At 38.1% G+C, this 22,513-nt stretch overlaps 1 protein-coding gene across 1 annotated transcript in view; it reads right to left on the bottom strand.

Moving 5' to 3' along the window:
- Positions 1-22,513, bottom strand: part of ADGRV1 (adhesion G protein-coupled receptor V1) — a 254,889-nt gene that overhangs the window by 5,693 nt on the left and 226,683 nt on the right. The window contains exons 88-89 of the mRNA XM_088054108.1: positions 4,951-5,142; positions 2,869-3,046 (exon numbers count right to left, since the gene is read on the bottom strand). Coding sequence (XP_087910234.1) covers positions 2,869-3,046; positions 4,951-5,142 — 370 coding nt within the window. The remainder of the gene's footprint in view (positions 1-2,868; positions 3,047-4,950; positions 5,143-22,513) is intronic.

The raw sequence follows: 22,513 nt of genomic DNA, 5'->3' as shown, positions 1-22,513 counted from the left end.
GAAGGTCCAGTTTCAGTTTATCAAAGGTAAAGTTCAAACAACAGTGTTTCTAATCTTCCTCCAAAAGCAACATCCCTCAATTTAGTAGTGATAAAACTAGGTAATGTGGGGGGAAAAGCACCTTCTCCCTGCTCTTCCAGAATGAGGAATTCTCAACCTTCTGAAATAAAGTCTATCCTAAAAGGGTTTGAGAAGCACCTCACACAGCAAATAACAGGCAAGAGCAGTTGAGCAAAAAGGCACCTACACACCTTAGCCTATTTAGAGAAGAGGCCCTTGTCTTAGAGTTGCCAGTGACCACTTCTTCCTTGGATTCAGAACTGGTGCTCGAAGGGCATCAGACTAACTGACGTAGAGTGGGAGAGAGAGGGAGAGGAAGAAGCAGAAAAGGAGAAATCTAACTTCCTGTGGTTTCATGTGAGCATAAGCAATGATGCAACAGAGGAAGAAATGTGGTGCTCAGAGACTAGAAGATGAACTCATTTCAGTGCCTGCTAACTTAACTATTATTGTAAGCTCCTGCTAGACCACAGTACAGTGAATACTTTAGCAGCATAGGTCCATATTGCCAAACAGAAAAAAATCTAGCTTTCCACCACCTCTTTTTATTACTATCATGTGATTCCCTGGCTCCCTGTCCTTGCACTGAAGTGAAGAACATGTCAGGATGAAAATAACAAAATAGATTTTTAGTTACAGAAAAGCTGGCTTCTCTCTTTCATTTTCTTTTTTTTTTTTTTTTTTTTTTTTTTTAGGAAGAAGTATGGGTTGAGCTAGAACTTGAGTCTGAGACAATAGCTGATCAACATTTTCTCACTGGTCAAAGATGCACTAACCTTCCACACCACCTTTTCAGTTCATCTTGTTCAAATATGAGGCTGAAACCAGATGAGACAACTGGTTTGGTTTAGAAATCATGGGGTTTTTTACTCTTGTAACCATGTGGGCACAAGAATAAGCATTGATGTAAAATTGTCAGGCACTTCTTGAATCAGTAACGTAAATAAAGTATTTTTCTCCAACAATGGCCTGAGGTCACTGCTTAAAATCACACTAATATGAAATGCTCATTAAAAACAAATTATAATAAAATACTAATAAAGAAGACAATAATAGAATTTAGGCAAGAAAATCAAAAGTTGGTTTTAGACCTACTTCCTTGAAGAACTTAAAACAAGTTAACTAGGGATGGAGCTTGAAGACTTAGGAAAAAGTAACTAAGTGCTGAATTTGTGTTGAATTGTATTATATTTCAGCTACGGCTATTGCTTAGATTGTTCTTCATAACTTAAGACTCAGTCTCCTACAGTTTACTGATGCCAACTGATTTACTTAAGCAGTAAACATTGTGTAAGAGTGTTAGATGTTTTCATGTCTATCTAATCTATGAATTATCTGATTTCCTTCATAGTATTCAAGAAGATAAAATGTAAAAGCCACCTTCTTACATACCTAAGAAAAGTTTTGCAACTGTAACTTCTGCACCTAGGTTGTCTTGAAAAAAAAAAAAAAAAGTCTTGCAAAAAAATCCTGGCTAACAATTTCCTATTTCTAACAAAATACCACTAGTCTGCAAAATGTCTAGAAAAACAGTAAGTATAAAACAGATTTTCACAGAACATAGAATAGTTTGGGTTGGAAGGGACCTTAAAGACCATTTGTTACCTTGCCATGGGCAGGAACACCTTCCACCATATCAAGTTGCTCAGAGCCTCATTAAACCTGGCCTTGAACACTTTCCAGGATTGGGCAGCCACAGCTTTACTGGGTTCCCCACACTCACAGGGAAGAATTTTTCCTAACACCTAATCTAAACATGGTTTCTTTCAGTTCAAAGCCATTTCCCCTTGTCCTGTCACGCTATGCCCTTGTCAAAAGTCCCTTTTCAGCTCTCTTGTAGTCCCTTTAGGTATTGGAAGGAACTCAAAGCTCTCATCAGTGCCTTCCCTTCTCCAGGCTGACAACCCCAACTCTCTCAACCTTTCCTCATAGCAGAGGTGCTCCAGGCCTCTGAGCACCTTCATGGCCTCCTCTGGAATCAGTCCATGTCCTTCACATGTTGAGGGCTGTTGCCCTGAGAATCAGGCCTTTCAATATTGTTTTTATAATTTCTAGCCACTTTCCCAGGAAAGTAACTGTAAACATAGGTGTTTATACATTCCATTAAAGATATGCCTTTTGATGGATGTCTCTCACAACCAGTGTGGTTGGGAAGGTGGTAACCTGACTATCCAATCCCTGGTCATTGTAGACAACCTATAAATACTGAAAGAACAAATAAACATTTTTCTTCTTTCATCTCACTTTAAGCTGCATCTGTGTGAATCATTTTGTGTCTGACAGCAACAGAGAGTCCCATAATTAGAGGCATTTCCTGCAATGTAAATTAGTTTAGGATATATAGTATTATGAACTTACTTAATAAAAACACCGTTTTACTATCAGCATTCCCAGTCTTCCATCCGGTTTGACTTGATATCACTGAAGGGAACAAGCTTCTGAAGTTATGTGTGCCAGGTCACTTAATCTGCTACTCTCACAAATACTTTGCTGTTGTCTCTTGCAAAGCTTAGTGATATCCCTAAAGATCATTTAGGTAACCTCCTGCTACCAAGGAAGTCCATTTGTACTTTACCTGGGTGGCCTTTGGTTAGTAGTGTCTGCCACATCTTATCAGATAGGATTCCTTTGCCTCTTTGGTTGTCCTATCAGACATTCCCATGTTAACTGATCTTTAAGATTTTCATTGCAAATCAGATTATATTAAGAGACCTCATTAACTGTATCTCGTGGAACAGTGGCACCATTAGGATGATAACACCATAGCAAGACAGCAAACTTTGAGGGGTGAAGGGAAAAGTCACTCACCAGTCTTTAATGCGAATATTAGGTCATCAAACTCTTGTGATTCCTCATCAGCAACTAATGAGCTGGTACTGAATCCTCCAGAAGGGTGGAAAACATTACCATTTTGTGGACTCTGCTTAAATGCAGCACTAGCTTGACTAGCAGGCTGCAAGGATGCCCTCTCCCAGTCTGCAGGCACCTGCAGAGTTTAAAAAGACACAGAAATGCAGTAATCGACAAAACTATTGTATATAAACAGGAAATTATGACCAGAACTGAGGACCAAGAGATTTTGGAAACAGCTATTCTGTCACTTTTATAATGAACCAGGAAGCTTTTTTTAACTAATTGTATCTATCTATATCTACATCTATCAATATCCATCACCCCTATCTATCTATCTATCTATCTATCTATCTATCTATCTATCTATCTATCTATCTATCTATCTATCTATCTATCTATCTATCTATCTATCTGTATCTGCCTTTTCCTTGCCTTTCCTTCCCTTCTTTATTGGGTTTTCATGGCCAAGTTTTGGTAGTGGAGGGGGGAATTACAGGGGGGCCTACTGGGGTGGCTTCTGTGAGAAGCTATTGGAAGCTTCATCCATGCCTGGTAGAGTAATCCCTGGCAGCTGCAAAAATGTACCCACTGCCAAATCTGTGCCAATTAGAAATGGTGGTAATGCCTCTGTGGTAACAGATTTAAGAAGGAGAAAAAGAAAGGTTATTGTGCAGATATAACTATGGCAGGGAAAAGCAGGGTGAGACGGTGTGAGAGGAACACTTCTGCAGACACCAGAGTCAGTGGAGAAGAGGGAGGAGGTGCTCCAGGTGCCAGAGCTGAGATTCCCCTGCAGGCTGTGGTGCAGACCGTGTGGAAGCAGCTATGCCCCTGCAGCCCTTGAAGATCCATAGGCATGCAGAGACCCACACAGAAGAGACCTACTCCAGAGCAGGGGGATTCCAGAGGGGAGGCTGTGACCCTCTGAGAGGTGTTTAGAGAGAAGGGATCATGCTGGGGCCTGTCTGTGAAGGACTACAGCCCTTGGAAGAGAGACCCATGCTACAGCAGTCTGGGGAGGACTCTTGCCTGTGGGATGGACTCCCACTGGGGAGGCTCATGGAGAACTATCTTCTGTGCAAGGGACCCCATGTTCAAGCATGGGAATGACTCCTTTCCCTGAGGACCTGGAGAAGCTACGGGTGATGAACTGACCATGACCCTCATTCCTTGTCTCCCTGTGCTACTGTGGGAGGAATTAGACCTGGAAAGAGGGACAGCTGATGAGGAGGGGAAGATGTTTTTAAAGTATTTTTTATTTTTTTCATTTTGCTGCTCTTTGTTAGCAATAAATTACATTAATATCTCTAATTTGAGCCTGTTTTGCCTGTGACAGTGTTTGGTGAATGATTTCCCCCAGTCATTAACTCATGAATCCTTTGCTATGTTTTTTCTCTCCTGTCCAGCTGCAGAGGGGAGTGAGAGAGACACTTACTTTAGTGCGTGACTGGCATCCAGGAAGGATAAACCCACTACACCTTCCCTTTTCCCTTTTGCCTTTTTCTTTCCCTTTCTCTTTTCCCTTTTCCACTCCCCTCCTTTCCCTTTCCCCATTCCATTCCATTCCATTCCATTCCATTCCATTCCATTCCATTCCATTCCATTCCATTCCATTCCATTCCATTCCATTCCAATTTTATTCTAACTTTATTGCAATTTCCAAAAGTTTTGAACATCATAACTCTGAGGAATTAAGTACTTAAAACACATCTAAAACCTATAGTAAGTGGAAAGAATTAATATTTTATTTTGATTTCTCATGATATACTTTTGGCACTTTAACCAAACTCTATAATAAATTGAAGACTCAAGAGTGAAAGGGTGAAGTCTTTAGGTGGAATGATAAGGCACAGTAAGTTCCAAGAACAACATGGATAAAGAACTATTTCTGTCATTAAAATAAATGAAAAAAAACTCCACTTCAAAGACAACCTATAATATTTAGCATCTCATTCCCATGTGTTACACTTCAGAACTAATGTTGACATCTCCAAGTACATTTTAAGAAACAAGTTAATGACTACAGAGCACTCTTACTTCCTCCATAGCACTGATGAGGTTCTGTGTGGACTTGCTGATCTCTCCTCCCGCAGCTGGCAGACCACTGCCATGAGTGAAAAACGCTGATCCTGGAGTTGTATGCCCATTCATGTCTACAGTGTAACTTGCTTTCACAGGACAGCAAAGTTGGTTGTGCAGGATAAAATACACCACAAACACATAAAGACCCTTAAAAAGAGATTGAAAGAGACCATCAGCCTGTGAAATGCAGGGAGCTTGGTTCAGAGCTTTCTCTGCAAAATAATGGATGACATCACTGCCCATCAGAGATCTAAAAGTTACAAGTTCATATCCTGAGCTCTTCAGCTAATAAACACACACACATAGACATTCAAAAATTCTTATTTGGTGGAACCTACAGAGTTGCAAAGGAAAGCCACAACCCCAAATCAACAAAACCTACTTGAGTTCGACAGTTGTCATAACAGTGAAAATGAGGTTAAAGGCCTCCCTTATCATAGTATTTGGCTGCTGCTCCTCAGCCACAATTCTTCATTTTTATACTAACCTGCTGTCTTTTTTTAATCTTTACCTCATGCAAACTGTGCTGCTGCTGTCACAGATACCATAACTATAAATTAGATTTTCTGTGATATGCACTAATTCAGAACTGGTTTTCATTTCTGATTACAACAGAGGCTCTGCTGTATGCTTCTGCAGCTTTTCTTTAAATCTTGCTAATTTTGACCTTTAGACTGAGCAAAGAAAAGTATTATAACCATGTCTTGTGTTTGTAAAGAAATACAGTAATTGAACTCCGTATGAAATCTGACATACTTTAATTTTTAAGCTGTGCTAATGCTGAGGAAAAACAATCCAGTCCAACTGAGAAACCAACCTGTTCAATAATTACTAATTATTATTGCTGCAATAGAATTACATTTGCAATGTTTTTTTTTTTTTATTCACATTGTTCTCTAGAACGCTGAAGCCAACTGTACTAAACAGAACAATTAATTTTAAAGGTATCCACTGGCATGGAAGTACTAACTGGGATTACAAATAGTAAGGGAGTTTAATATAACAATATTTGTGAATTCTTAACAAAAGGTATTTTGAAAATACTTGAAAAAATAAGAGACTGCAAATACTCAACAGCACTTCATGATACATAGACTGATAATTTCTATTGCCAAAATGATATGACAAAATTGTCTGGTCCCAAGTGACACATAAGGTAAGGTAACGGGATTCAACAGGATTTCAATCTCAGCTGGTTAAACATTGTAAATATTCTCACACAGGTGCAATAAAAGTATACAGCACTACATGTGAGTTTTTTAACAGAAAGCTACCAAACAAAAGTGTTAAAAACACTAAAAAAACTATTTTGAGAAAAGATGTTTCTGATTTTCCAGATTATTGTTATTTGTCATGACAATTCAGAGCAGTTCACCGAGAGGAAATTTCTTTGTAATACATACAAGTAAATACATTCCATAAAATAGATGCAAACACATGTTTGAGACACTGAAAAGGCACTCAATTATCCTTTCATTTTATAAGCAAGTTCAAGGATTCTGATATAAGTCAAACATAATGAGGCCAGCAAATGGATTTATTTAATTTGTTATGGATATGAAAAGGATAAAACCCCCAAGAAGAACAGATTATAGTGACAATACAAACTTCAGAGTAGCCTCTGCCAGTTCAGTCTCTGAGGGCCTAGCCACAAAAGCTGCACACACAATTCAAGTGGTTTTGTACTTTTCAAGAAAATCCATTAGCTGAAGATCCTGCACAGCCCTATCTTTTGAAGCTGCAGGGACACAAGGCATTGGCATACAAGGTCCATGAGAAGTCATTGTCCTGTGTAGCCTCAAGGGTGGACACTCACTTTTCTAAAACAAGTACACACAGTACCATAATTATCTCCTTAACTTGGTCTGTGTTCTGATGTAACTCTCTGCAGATGGATGATGGATGAGACAACTCCTCTGAGTCCCTCCATAATAATCACATGGACACAGGGAGATTATTTTAATACCTAAGGACAGGAGAAGTCAAAGGCTGAGACAGATAGCAGAACGAAAAAAATTGCGTTTTCCTTCTCCCTTCTTGTAAATTGTTAGAACAAGCTGTAAGACACAAACAGAAGCATGAACTTAATGAAACCCAACATTCTAAGTAGGCAATACATGTGCACAGGAATTCTTGATGGGCAGAGAATTCCTTGTTAGGCTGGACAAAGGATGGAACTTTCTTTCACCTATATTCTTCTCAAAATCTAGAATCTCAAAAAGATAATGCTCTGTAGATGTGAGTTTCCTTGTACCATCACTGTGGTTTTGTTTGAAGCATCAAAACGGTTTTGTGGTCATATTCTGACAACCCTATGTGCCTATTACAAACTCCCAGGAAGGTGGCGAGGAAGCCAAAACAAGTCAAATGTTCCTGCTCAAACAGCACTGAGTTCCAAAGACTGTGCACATGAATATGTCATGCAGTAAATCACATGGATTTCTGTTCCTTTGCAAGCCAGCAGCTGCCAGGCTGTTTACTCTGAAAGAGCATGGGCAACATGCAGATATTTAGATTGTGTCAGTGCAACCACAGCTTTCACAGTTTTAGTGGGTTTTTTCAAAAGCACCAGTCTGAGAACTGAACTATCCTTTGCCATGCTTTTGACTCTATTTATGTTCCTTTTCACTTCAACCTTAATACTGTAAAAAAAGTCATAAATTGCTGTGAAAGTAAGATTGTTGGCATTGTAATATATATTTTTCTGTGGTTATCATATAAACAACTCTAGCAAAGGTGGAACTACTGTACTTTTTCAGAGACTCACAGACCTTGTCCTTGCTGATTGGACTAAGAATAAAATGAAGAGAATAGTCAATTTTTGCTACATGTCTGCCAGAAACCTAGACCCTCCAGAAGGATTCAAAGAGGTTGGTCAGATGTGGATATTAACACAGACAATGACATCTCTGTTAAATTTGTGTGAAATATTTTTTTTTTCAAAGAGATTTTCATAAAAATACCCTAACCTAAATGCAAAAACTCAAATCCCAAAATCTCAGCCTAGTGCCAGTAATCTCTGCTGTTGCATATAAATTGGGAGCCATGCTCCTCAACTCACAGGCATGTGCTTGGGGGCCCTGAGAATCTCTTGGGTCCCAGACTGCAATGACTGACTGATAATCTAAGAGCTTGAACTGTGCTCCATGGAAGCAGACTGAACAACTAAGCTGAAGAACTAGGATTCTGGAAGATTTAATAGCAATTCTACATAAATTCTGTGCATTGGGCCCACAGGACAACTTACAAAACATTTAACCTCATTTTATTCATGGTTACATTATGATAGTGGTGTTAGTACAATGCCACAGTAAAAGACAAAAGAAAAAAGTGGTAGTAATGCATTTCTTATAGAGGAAGGTGGGAACCACTTCAAGCAGACAATTAGATTGTCCCAAAGGAGAGAACACAAGCAGGGAACTTAGAGCTCTCAAACATGGTGACTATTTGAAACAAGCCTGCAAGAGACTGCTTGCAACAGCTGCCGGTTATTTTGCTGGATTTTGCTGATGGAAGACAATTAAGCTTTTACTATTTCATCTCGTCAAGTTGGTCTGGTTCGTCATCTCTTTTACACTGTTATGTCAAGGGAAAAAACCATCCATATATACACAGGTACAACTGTCTGAAAGAAAGCTCAGATGGAAAAGTTTGATGGGATACTCTTGTTCAGTGAGGTGGGAGCAGCCTCAGTGCTGCTCTAGGTTATACCAGGTAGTTCACCTTACAAGAGACAATCATGGAGAAGGCAGTGGGACATAACAGAAGGTGAGAGAGTGGTCCTAACTTGAAACGGGGAAGAGGATAGGATAAGATAAGATAAGATGAAAACATATTTCATGTGGGGGTAACTAGGCACTGGAACAACCTGCCCAAAGAGACTGTGGAAATTTCTCTATAGAAGAAGAATTTTTCTTTGTATATATGTACAAAATATAATTGGTGAGGCGGTTTTGTTCATGCATGTGTTCATGCATCTATGCAACGGATCGATTTATTTATTCTGAGGAGCAGCTGCAAGAAGCTAGTAAATTAAGGACAGAATACATTAATACATTTTATACCTCATGAGATCCCATGTAGAACTGGTGGATTGATCCACAGAAAACCTTCACTGCACACTGAGCACCCAGAGTCTCTCTGCCTCTCTTGCTCTAACTGTTCTAACTTGCTGTGATGACACTACAGGATGTCTAAATATGAAAACTGAGCTCACTCTGTTACTAGTAGTGAGTAAGGATAAAACAGACCATAGGCAAGCAAAAAATCTTTCATCATCACCTTTTTACGTACAGAGAGAAAACCAAGATGCTTACTGTATCACATGGTTTTATTATTGTTCTGATAAACACAAACACAACAAGGCATTAGACTTATTTTTAAGCTAATATACATCATACTTCTCCCACAGGTATTTTAACCATGTCTGAGATACTTTACTCTGAAATTACAGAACTTGTTTTTTAAGGAGAAGAGCATTCAGATACTATCACCTGTTTCAGAGGAATGGTATTTCTATATATAAATTGAAAGTATCTTAGGAGGACTTTTGTGAACAAAAACTAATTTCATCACTCCATTTTAGCAGTTTCACGACTTGCTTCTGGTTATGTATCAGCACTTACAAAAACTGCTGGCACTCTTCAGAGACACTCTTAGAGTTCCTAATTTAATTCAGAAAATTTTGTTAGTTAACTATCATCACATGACTATATCACTAAAAGTTGCTTTTCTAAAAGAGAATACTCAAAGCAAAATCAAGGCTTTGAAGAAAGCTAACCTCTCGGTCTGATCATAGATTTCAGTTACCAGAAATGGTTCATTCTGATCCTTAGAAGACGGTGGCTAAAAAAACCCCACTATTATTTCTGCAGTTACACCTTTATTCATGCCAGGTGGTAGGATCCCAATAAAGCACACAAGCATATCTTTGGCAACAGAAGAGTTGTCCTTACTTGCATCAGCTTTTGACACTCTGTCATTACTGTAATTTCTGTATGATGTTTTACTCTTCGGTTAGTCTTACTTCAGATTTTTAATTTTATCAAGGTGAGATTTAATTTCATTCTCTGTCTGGACTGTGCTAATTTACTCTTGGCAACCAATCCTAGGAAGTCCTTCCCTTGTTAATTTCGTGGTCACACTGTTCTTGGATGGCTGTCAATGGTTAGGAGTGCTGCTACCACAACTGGTGGTGTGCTATTCAATGCCTTGGCTGACCTCTTGTGAACTTCCCTAGGATTTGCATTAATTCATGGGAAGTTCTTATGTTGTTTTCCATCACTGACTGGTTGAAGACTGCTGTGGATTAACCCTGATTTACATAACAACTGCCTACTTCTTTTGGGAAAATTACCAGTCTGATTAATATAAATAAATTGCAAGTTTCACTAAGTTCAAAAGCTAGTCTCTGCAAAGCACAAAAATTACTCACAAAATGAAAGCATTCATATTCAAGAAATCATAATCAGTGCCATTGTACAATGCATGATATAAATTTTATAATATTGTCTTTCCAAATAATTTTTTGATTAGTTATGGAACTGAATATTCATACATGCAGTAGTATTAATAATGTGAGCCAAGTGGCAAACAAAAAATATATAATTCTCTATTTCTTTCTGCAAGGAAAGCTTTACTTCCTTTCCTGCTTCCTTTCCTTCCTTGTTTTTAGAGATGATTATGATAAATTGCAGGCAGGCGTTTTTCTATGCAGTCTTTAATGTACAATTTATTTTGCCATTATTTCTTCAATCATATTTTATTTTGAGAGCAGATTGAAGATCTTTTATTGTTGCTATTATGACAGAAGTATCATCTTAGTCATATGATACATCCTAAGCCATCACTTAACCTCTCCTACTCACGGCTCTTCAGTAATAATAAGCTTTGAAATATAAATCAAAGACTTTTCGTTTAAATGTGACTCTTTTTCTTAGCATTCAAAGTAATTGTTGTAAAACTGTCTGAAGTAGTGCAGCTCCATCAGCTGATGATTGCACTTAGTAAGTAGACTTTGGACCTGCTGTGTATCAAGTGTTAGAATGTTTATTTGCCATTAAGAATCAGTTTTGATGAAACCATTATAATTCTTATTGATCGTGCAATTTATCTTATCACAGTTTCAACTGTGAACGTTACCTGCTTATCTGCACTTTGCTTCCTTATGCAGTTACACCTCATTTTGCAGTGTAGGACAAGATTTGTGTCAGTTACAGATAAAGACCTAAAAATTAACATCACAAGTAAAAAAACAATAAATGTAATCAAGGATAAGTAAACGTAATTCAGGACTGCAAAACCCATACCATGTTGGCAGGCATGCCCTGTTCAACCAGTCAACTGCCACCACACACACACAAAGACAAGAACAGAAGCCACCTTAAAAAATGGAATGAAGAAAAGTAATAATTCGTGTATCTATCATTAAATTGAAAATGCATTTACAGGTCTGCCCTGAGATATACTTATTTTGAATGCTTTCATTTTTGGTGAAGTTTTAATTCCTCAGATAAACAGGTTACAGGTATAGTCTGTAATAATGAAAAAAATACTGTGCTTTCAGCATTTTGAACAAGTAATACTAATGTTTCATCTGAAGCTTTAGTATACATTGCCAAGTTTCTCTTTATGCAGAGCCAGCTATGCCAACACCATGCTGAATATTGCAACTTCTACTCAAAGCCAAAGCCATAAATTCTTTTCTGGCAAACTGCACCCAGCTCAGATTTAGTCTAAACTTGGCTAAGTCTTACCTGACAGGTTCACACACTTTGGCACATCTTTAAAAAGCAAATTTGCTTGGATACTCAGGATTCACTATAAATATTTTGCATAGCTCTCAGCACACTTGTAACTACTCCCACCCAACTGCCATTTTTACCTCTCATTTCAGCACTGTAAGTGGTGGAAAAGGTCGTGGGGGTTTTTATTTCGGTTCTTTTTTTGGTTGGATTTTTGGGGCTTTTTTTGGTCAGTGTGGGAGCCAGCTTGACTGGGACCCAGACTTCATCCCTAGCAAACCAAGCCTTAGTTAGCATCAAGCCTTGGGAAACATTCATTTAATTCAGGGCAAGCCTGAAATCTCCACCCAAGAGCCTTTTGGCACTGTTAATTATCCATATTCTACTCACCCATTGGTTACTTGTGTTCCATGTATGATGTTATTTCTAGCATGTTCCACACCCAAAACTATATATTGTTAATTCTCCCTTGTTTCTGGTCTTTGGAGTTTGTCCCTACACTGCACTTGGTTTCTGGGCATCATTTTTTTATTTGTCATTAAAGTAGTTTTCTTTTTGGGCACTCCATTGTTCCCACTCCTAATTATTTTCTCCCCACCCTCAGCCCTGAAGTCAGGGGACCTAAAGGCTTGTCACAGCCACCCTCACTGTGACAGGTCAGTTATTATTGTTCATTTCAAGGGCACAGATTCAACATTGACAGACAAGCATTAAGTTTGAAATGCAGTGAAAATACAGATGGTTAGCCAAACATGCCAAATACGTAGATTAAGCTAGAATAAGATTCTGTCACTTCCTTCCAACTCAGTTATCCCAGAAATAAGAAGAAAGCCCTATTTTTGTATTTCAAACTTAGCTGAGAAAGAAAGAAATACTGAGTCGAACACCAAAGGTAGGATCTTGGGAGAGGTGGAGGGCAAACATGGTAGAGCCAGCACTTAGAAGCAGCTTGCAATTCTCCTCACAACTCTGGCTGCAGCCACTCCTTACAGTGCTCTGTGAGGGCCAGCAAATCCCAGCAACCACAAATGGTGGCAGGAGGTTAAGAACAAACACGAGCAGACAAAGGAGACTGGAACCCCATTGCTCCCCATCTCCGTCCCAATTCTTAGCCCTTGAATTTTTTCCCCCTCTGCCTTTTTTAAATTTTTCTTTCCTGCACAGGCAACAGAAACTGGAGACACCACCCTCTGAGGTCCTCTTTGCATTAGATTCTTCTTATGCTTTATCCTATAAGAACAGCTCTGGTAGCAAAAAACAGCCAGATCACATAGCACTGAAACCAGACTATTTGTCCACTGATGAACCTTACACAAAAAAAGAACAAACAGGAAGACCAAACACAGTAAGGTTATGCTCATACATTTTTCAACTCCTAGAAATATCAGAGGTCATGAGTTTTCACAGATGCTTAGTAAAATTTTTTGAACATTTACTCTTTCCACAGTAAACATTTATAACCAAACCTACATTTTAGGTCACACCTTACAATCTAACCCTACTACTGCTTTTACATCTTTCCCAGAGAAGATTGATGAAAAAACCCTTGCAACCCCTGCTCCTAGTTCAAGAAATGCTGTAAGTCTCATAACTAATTCTCTAGTTATATCTGCAAGCAAGTTGAAAACTCAAACAAGAAGCTAACAATTAAAAAAACTACATTCAAAGACCAAAGTAGCATCACAGTGCACAGTCAAAAAAAGAGCTACTCCTGCAGTACATTATTATTTCTATTGTTATTTTTTTTGTTAAAACAATAATTTCTATTTATGTGCATCAACAACTGATGCACAGGGATAAAAGAAGCAGGGAATAGAAAGTGGGTTTTTAGTGACTGGAAGAGTCAAAAGACAGCAAGCTAACTTTGTGCTTATGCTTGATCTGTTACATGGCATTACAGAAAATCTCAAGAGTTAAGCTGGAAGTTATAACAACATTTTTCCTCATTTATGAATTCTTTCCATGTCCTGATCTCTCTTATCCCTGCTGTTGTCTCTTTGATTCTTGTTACCCTGACTGACAAATTGGATAAACTATCTTTTTAGGAGCATTTCAGTGCAGTGCTATAAAAAGTTGTAACAAGAACTCTGCAACTTCAGAAGCCATAAATGCAAGAAAACTCTCAAAAAACTCTGTCTTGGACAGAACTGAAGAGGTGTAGACAACTGGTGTAATTATTTGTCATATCTTCTGCTTGAGTGTTTTAGGGCAAGACTGATGGGAATAGAGTGTTTGTATACTTCAGCATTCTCTGACTATTTGGAAAACCCTTTGGTGATGCTGCAGCCAGTTAGAGAGCTACAGACATGCAGCAAGGTCTAACCATGTTCAACCATCCCTTAGTTAAAACCAACCCCAGCAAGTATCTTACAATTACTTTTTTATGCTTTTTACATCCAGAATAACAGATGTGTAAGTTATTGCAAGAAGCAATTTTACCAGACAACTGAGCGTCTCAGAACTAGAGTTCTTGTATAGCAGGCTTTGCTGTTAAGTGATATTCATGGGAACTGTCAGTAATTTATACTCCCTACTTCCCTTGATTTTAGTGAAAAAATCCTATAGATACTGCCTTTCCACAGATTCAGGGATGGCAGAAGACAAGTCTTATAGAGCAGGAAGATAAAGCTGTTTTGGTCAGGTATGCTCCTCAAGAAAAGGGAAATGTGGGCACAAATGAGGACAAAGACTAGATGTCCTTCCATATCTGACAAGTAGGTGAACAAGAGTAGGTGGAGGTATAATTTGGCTCTGTCATTGAAATCACTCACTTTCTGGCTTGAGATAATAAGTTCCGAGTCTGTGCAAGCAGAGAATAAAACGTACCTCAAGAGAGTACTTGAGATCTCTTTTCACAGGGAGCACTACTCAGAATAAAATAAAAAACAGACTCATACTAAATATGGATATGATCACAGAATCATACAATGCTAAGAGTTTGGAATGCATCTTAAAGTTCATCTAGTCCTGACCCCAGCTGCCATGGACAGGAACACTTCTCATTATACCAGATTGCTCAAACACATATCCAAACTGGCCCTGAACAGTACCAGGGTTGGAGCATCCACAACCTCCCTGGGCAACCTGTTCCAGTACCTCACGATCCTCACAGTGAAAAGTTTGTTCCTAATATGTAACCTAAATTTCCCCTCTTTCAGTTTGTACCTGTTATTCCTTGTCCTTTCACTACAGTTCCTGGTAAAGAGTCCCCCTCCAGATTTCCAGTAGGCTCCCTTCAGTTACTGGAAGGTTGCTAGGAGGTCTCTATACAACCTTCTCTTTTCCAGGCTGAACAGCAACAACTTTCTCAACCTGTCTTCTTAGAGGAGATGCTCCAGTCCTCTTATCAACTTCCTGGCCCTCCTCTGGACTTGCTCCAACACTTGCACGTGCTCCTTCTGTTGGGACACCAGAGCAGCACACAGCACTCCAGGTGGGGTCCCACAAGAGCAGAGCAGAGGGCAGGATCACCTCCTTCGCCCTGCTGGCCACGCTCCTTTGGATGCACCCAGAGTGCGTTTGGCTCGCTGGGCTGTGAGCTCAAGCTGCCGGCTCCTGTTGAGTTTTTCTCCAGCCAGCACACCAAGTCTTTCTCCTCAGGGCTGCCCTCAGTCACTGCTCTGCCCAAACTGGGGGTGTGTTTGGGATTGCCACGACCCAAGTGCAGGACCTTGCACTTTGCTTTGTTGAACTCCATGAGGTTTGCATGGACCCACTTCTCACGCATGGCAAGGTCCCTCTGGATGGCATTGCTTCCCTCCAGTGTGTGCAACACACAGCTTGATGTCACCAGAAAACTTTCTGGGGGAGCACTAAATCCCACTAGGGTCAGTCTTCTACTAAAACCCTTGTCTCAAGGCTTTTTTAAGAAAGCTTTCTAGAATTTGCATTTGTGTGTTACAGCTGGTTTTTTTTAACAGAAAAGATCATTGCCACAAAAATTTCCATCAGGGCTTTTTAAACAGACTTAAACAGAAATACCAACTAATATCAAATATATATATATAAAAGAATGAAAATTTACAGAAAATAGAAAGCAAATTAAGTTAACATTGAGGCAATTTCAGTGGCTCTAAAAAGGGATCCCTCTGCCTCTCTGAGATAAGAACAACACTTGGGGGAGTAATGGCCTATATAACATAACAAAGTATATATATGTAGTGTAATTAACTATTACTTTATATTTTACATGGCATTTACTAATTAGTATTTAGTGAAATTGTATGTCAATACATACCAATGTAATGAAAAAGGATATATATATTTCAAAACTAAGCAATTGGAACATTTGGTTTCCATGTGCTGGTATATTCATTGAACTTTGCCATAACATAGCTTTACCCATAGTCAGCAAAAAATAGTGTAAGTCATTAAATATGTATCGAAACTGTTGGTTCTCCTTGCACTTGGAAAATGAGAAGCTCCCTTCTCCTTCTTGGAAATTCCCTGAAATGGATGAATACTAGAAATGACCTAAGACATGTTTGCAGCACTTAACAATGTTAAGGATTTTGATATCACCTGGTCTGCGACCCATTCTTGCTATCTGTGGAGCATTTCTTCAGAGGAAAAAAATATAGGAACTATTGAAGGATGGATGTTCTTCAGCTGTTTTTTGTTGGTTTGTTTTTGGTTTTGTTTCTGTTTTGTTTTGATTTTAGCTTTTATTTTCCTTTTGCTAAGCATAGAACATATGTCCTTCTGAGGTTTTCCACTTTGTGTGAGGACTGAAGATTACTTTCTACTCTTTTCCAGCACCTTTCTACGGCAATAACTGCTGGCCCTGCAGGAGCATGTTTTCTCATTCCAAAATCATTCAAAGTGTTTGACAGAGCTGTCTGAGCTGCATGGCAAGTCCAGCACAGAAACAAAGACAGTCATCAGCTGCAGAGCTGCTGTGTGGATTAAGAGAGTACATGATTATAACAAGCGCTTCTTTAGTTTTGTTTTTGTTGCTGATGTTGGTTTTGGGGTTTGTTTGTTTTGTTTTTTACTTTCATACTTTCTGACTTTGTCTTCCTTTGCACTTTCTTGTTCCCAGTAGTTGCAAGGCAGCTACCAATTCTGCCATTATCCCTCCACCACTCAGAGCTGGGAGAAAATTCCAGCCTCCTTCCTCCCTGCACATATGATCCCAGGCAGCACTGGCTCTGCCTGCTGAGCAGGACCAACAGAGAGAGGTGAGCTCCCACAAGCCTGGAGGTACTTACAGGTCAGACCTCAGGGGGAACACTGACCTACTTCCACCTCCAAAACATACATGTTCAGCTGTCTGCAGAAGCATTTTGGCTCCTTGCTGATAAGTAAGTAATGAAAAGCCTGGTGAAAGTTAGAAGCAATCTCCTGAGGGAATTTGTAAGACATTCTGAAATGAGACAGGGAAACTTTGCCAGGCAGGTGGATTTTGAAGCAATTTTATGTTAAGCAGATTAAACACAAATCTATAAAACCCAGTGACATAGAGAAGTACTGGAATTCTCATAGCCTGGTGTGGCAGTGACATTTAATGTATTTATTAATTAAAATAATGAATATAATTTAATGAATGCAAAAATTTGTAGGGTGATTTTCAGTATTCCATTCCAATGAGAACACTGGGAATGGAAAGAACTTGAGCACGCTTCTGCTTTTTCTGCTCTTACATTGGGCAGAATGCCTCCACCACCAACAATGGGATGGTGGTCCTCAATGCAGGGTCCCTCAGAGGACTTCAGTGTAATGTAACATAATGACACTACTTAGCCAAGCCAGTTTCTCCAAGGCCTCTCTGAGTAAAACCTTTGCCTCTCTCTCCATATACGCTTCACAGCCAGTCCATGTTTCTCCTTAGGAGTCTTTCAAAGCTACAGCAGCTTGTGAGGGCTTTTTTATGGTGCTGTCTGAGCTAAGACATAAAAAATATTTTCAAATATTTATATATTAATTTGTATTTACCTGTAATTATATATATCTATAACTATATACACAAAACTGTATGCCTGTGTTTCTGTAAAGATGACTTAATATTGATAAACCAGGTACAAGACACAATTGTTCTCTGAACACTCAGCAAAAATTCAAGTTATAATTCACTTGAACTTCCACCCTAGATGTAAGGTAACCGCTCCACACAGAACCTTCCTCTGAATTCAGATAGAGGGCTCCTCAAAGCATATGCATTCAGTTACTTGAAACTGCACTCACTGCCTCAAGTGAAGGTTCATGTGCAGTGAATTACTACCTGCAAAGATACAGGTAAAATTAGACACAAAATTACATTACCAGAAGTAAAATTTGTGGCAAGGATGGTACCATTAGTTTCTTTCCTCAAATTTTATCTATTACAAATAATTTTTACTAAAACTAAGCCAAACCATGTCAGCAAAGTGGCTAAACAGTATGCACTAATGTTCTTTGTCAATGAAAATGAGGGTGGCAATCTAAAAAGTGACATTTCCAGGAAGAGGGTCTTTATTTAGATTGTCCTGAAAATCATTCATCCCACAGCTCCTTCTTTTTACTGTTAAAGGAATTTAATGCTCTATTAGAACTAAATTTGGTTTCCAATTAGAAAATACAATCCATTCCAAAAAGAAAGTACTTGAGGCAATACAGACTGAGAGATTGGTGGCAATGTGGTTTAATAAATTAAGAACAAACCAGAAATGTAGGAGCCATTAAGTTTGCTTCATACTGCAAATGTGCTGACCCCAGAAAAGTCACTTATCTTCCCATGGGTTTTATTCTAGCTATCTATAATGAGATGATAATACCCATCTCTGTAGACTGACAGGCAGACAGATATGGCTATCAACAGGTGACCTACAAAAAAAAATTTAAATAAAAACAATTTAGTCTGTTTTTCATATATCATTGTATACTATTGTGATGATTTGCACAAGCAGAAAATTATTATTTGTGTTCTTTGAAATTTCTTCTCAACATATGAACTTAAAATTTAGTAATATATAAATTAATAAATTAATGAATTAAACTAAATTTAAATTAAAATTAGTGAAAATACTACATTTCCAAGGTCTTATCTTCCATATTTTTAAATTTCTGTAAATTTATCTAAATATACCAAATAGTTATGTGGTTTTCTACAAACATATTTGCTGAGAGGCAAAATCAACAGAATTTTCTTTAATTTAAATATTTTAAAGTTTCATAATCTACTCTAAAGAAACTTCGTCAGTTGCATTTCATGTGTCCTCAAGGAAGGTAGAATAGTTAAGCTGTTTTTCAAGGGCTTCGTATAATAACTTTGGACAAAACTTACCACACACACCTAGATCTCGGTTAAAATGCTTTCTAGATTATTTCTTAGAGTTTAGACTATGTCTTTAGACAGTGACTTCTAAAAAAACCTTCAAGTGGTCCAAAAATCTCATCATGACTCTATGGCCTCACTGAGTGCTTTGTCTACATTGTCAACAAAGACCATGTGGAAATGTGGATAGAAATAATTTGTTTCTCCTTTTGAGATTACCTATTTCTTAGGGGAAAATGAAAAAGGATTCTGAAATAACCCAAAAAATACTGGGATGGGTGATTTCACACTTTCTGTTTTCAATGTATGCAATGTCCTGATTATAATTTTTTTTAAATCCAGGCAAAAGGGGATAAAGATGCTTAACAACAGTGTTGTCTTTGGGATGACATCACAGAGCCTAAATACACAAATGTTACATTAAGTGAAAGCAGGAACTTCACATGTTTCTGGTGAAGCATTCTCTGAAATCATATTTCCCTCCTTGCTGACCACAGAAAAAGCGTCTGGAAGTCAGTTTTATAAATTAGGTACCCAGTGATGGGGAGTGTGACTAACCCTTTTCTGTTCACTAAAGAAGATGAATCTAGAGAATTGGGAACAGATCTGTAAATACATATTCCTTTTATGAAGTAAAAATTTCTGTCAAATATGTTGGCCTGCTTGGCTAATAATGGGGGAGACAGACAAGCTAATGTGAAAATACCAAAGCTTTAAAGGAAAGCATTAGTCTCCATGGTGAGAACCACTGTTTTCCTGCTACCTTTCAGAAGTCAGGAATGGGAAAAAGGTCCTGCAAGAACTGCTGGCTCTGCTTTACTCGGAATGGAATCACTCTGTGTATTAAAATGCCAATTTTCTCTTTTCTGGAACTCTTCTGGGGCATAAGAAACAGAAATTTCAAAATCTATCATCAGTTATGCAGAGCATTTGAACCTATATATGGGTAAGTCACAATTTTCACCGTGTTTTACTCTTTCATATTTTTTGAAGTACAATGAAAACATTAGCAAGTCTCCAGTAGATTATGTACTTTATTTACACACAGTCATAGGTACCCATACACTGAAAATAAATGGTAGCCCTCTCAAACTAAATCTCCTGATCACTCTTCTTTAAGAAGATATATAGAGAAAAAAATAATTCAGTGTGGTTCCTAGTTTTGTAATTGAGGATCTTTGTCACTAAAATTTTTTTTTGTCTCTGTTGCAATAGCGAAACAACATATCTGAAGATTTAAACAATCGGCTGTCAGTACAAGTTGATTTGATGCTTTTTTAAATCTAATTGACCTTTGTAAAGGCAAAAGAAAAAGAGCAATGCTTGACATTTTGCTGAAAATAAAGAAAATATAATTTAGCAATTTTCTTCCAACTGTGGTTAGCTCCAGTTTCACAGTTGCTCAACTCCTTCCAGACCCAGAAGATTTGCAGTCCTCATATGCATCAGAAAACCTCCTGAGAGAGCTGCTCCTAAGCAGTTATATTCAGATTTCACATCTAACTGTTGACATCTTCCCTTCTGGAGAATAAAATCCATCACCAAAATTCGATACGAAAAGGAAACACTGGCAACATTACATTCACATACTTTCAAACAAACCAACTTATAAATTATTTATAACAGTTAACAGTGCAGTTAACACATTCCTTAAATTCATGGACTTTTTGTTAACAGATGGGAACACTGAAAATCTTTAAGAACTTAGTGGTCTGAGGTCACACCACAGTCAGTGTTTCTGAGCAGGTTAGATGTTTAAGTGTTTGTTGTCCCACAGCTGTCAGTGCTATTAGACGCAGGCAAAGTGAAAGTATCTATGAAAGATGCTCAATACTTTGTCTGTGCCCTCACATCACACTGCCTTCTGAACAGAACCAAGATGCTGGAACTCAAAAAGTTCTTCTTAATTAAATTAAATTCTGAAAACATATTGAAGTCACTAAAAAACTAGGTTATACTGTTTTTCACGCAAGATGACACCAGTGTGATTATACAGCTGCTGGATCAAGGCAAATATGGACACAGGCAATAAATGACAGATAACATGTGACATACTTTAAGGCTTCTGAAATAAGATTTTCAAATCCTTGCTCACCACTTAAGCTTTTTTCTTCCTACTGCTACAATAAATGGAATTCATTTCTTGAAATAATGAGCTTAGAAATGTCCACAGGATCCCAAATAATGCAACACCAATACCCTTAACAATACGATCTAAATTGCTCTTGTTTACAGAGTGAGCATTGTATTTGCTTCTTTCAGACCTACATTATGCTGCTGATTTGCACTTGTCCTGAGGTAAGTAATACACTCATCCCAGTTTCTTTTTGTGATATGTATATACATACATATAGCTGATCAATTTATAGCAAAAATTCTTTCACTACTCACATCTTAGTGCATAATTCTGCAGTTGGTGTGGTTGGATCTTATATAATTCCTATTAAGTCATTCTTCAGACTAACATTCATCCATTTCATTATGTAGAATACATCAGTCCTCTGAATAAACAACAATATCTAAATCTCTGTAATAAAACAGCTATACTAGCATTTCTTCTGCCATGCTCACAAGGAAAATTCAAGTAAAGGTTAGTATTAAGATCTACTATTACTACTTTTTATCTTTCTCATTTTATTTTCACCATATTTTTTCCTTAACTCTTACTCCCTCAGTTTTGCTGAGAAGCTGTATTTAAATACCTGCCTATGAGTTAAACAGATCTGCTGCTTTTATTTTGTCCAGGTTAGCAGATAACAGCTTGGATTAGTATGATAATGTTAATACATCCAAACCAGGTATTATTTACTGTATCTGATTTTTAACTGTAAAACTGCTATCAAATGAACAGGCTTCTAGTTGCCAAAATCAAAACACAGAATATATGATGTAACTGAACCACTACTGTAGCAGAAAGAAGTTTTGCTGATGTATAGCATAATTCTCCCAGCATTATTTCCTGGATTTTTTCTTCATTCTATTCCAAACCACTCTTGAGTTAAAGACAACCTATTTTTATATCACACCACTGTTTCAAAGAGTCACTGTTTCTTTTGGCCAGGTACCTTCTTTTCAGTCCACACCAACAACCAGGAGATGAGAACACAGTCTTCATCTGCACCAGTGGAATTTTAGGCTGGATATTAGAAAGAGTTCTCCAGAGAAAGAGTGATGTGGCATTGGAATGGGCTCCCCATGATGGTGGAGTCATGATCCCTGGAGGTGTTTAAGAAAAGACTGGACATGGCATTCAGTGCCATGATCTAGTTGACAAAGTGGTGTTGGATCACAGGTTGGACTCAATGAGCTCAAAGGGCTTTTCCAACATAGCTGATTCTGTGATTCATTAGAGGAAAGCACTTCTAAAAAGAATCCATTAAAGAGCGTTTCTTTTAGGCTAATTTTGTCCTAGTTTGGAAAACTTCTGATTCCTTACTTCATCAGCCAGCAAAGTCATTATCAACTGTACTTAAAGAACTGCTTTGTTCTCACTGTAAAATAAGTATTTGCAGTTTATGTGCAT

This window comes from Pseudopodoces humilis, chromosome 4 (genome assembly GCF_049639895.1).
Source record: "Pseudopodoces humilis isolate 2021_Gansu_Grassland_sample_001 chromosome 4, ASM4963989v1, whole genome shotgun sequence".
In the NCBI taxonomy this organism is placed as follows: Eukaryota; Metazoa; Chordata; class Aves; order Passeriformes; family Paridae; genus Pseudopodoces; species Pseudopodoces humilis.
The sequence above is the reverse complement of the archived record's forward strand: the minus strand, read 5'-3'. Positions and strand labels throughout refer to the sequence as shown.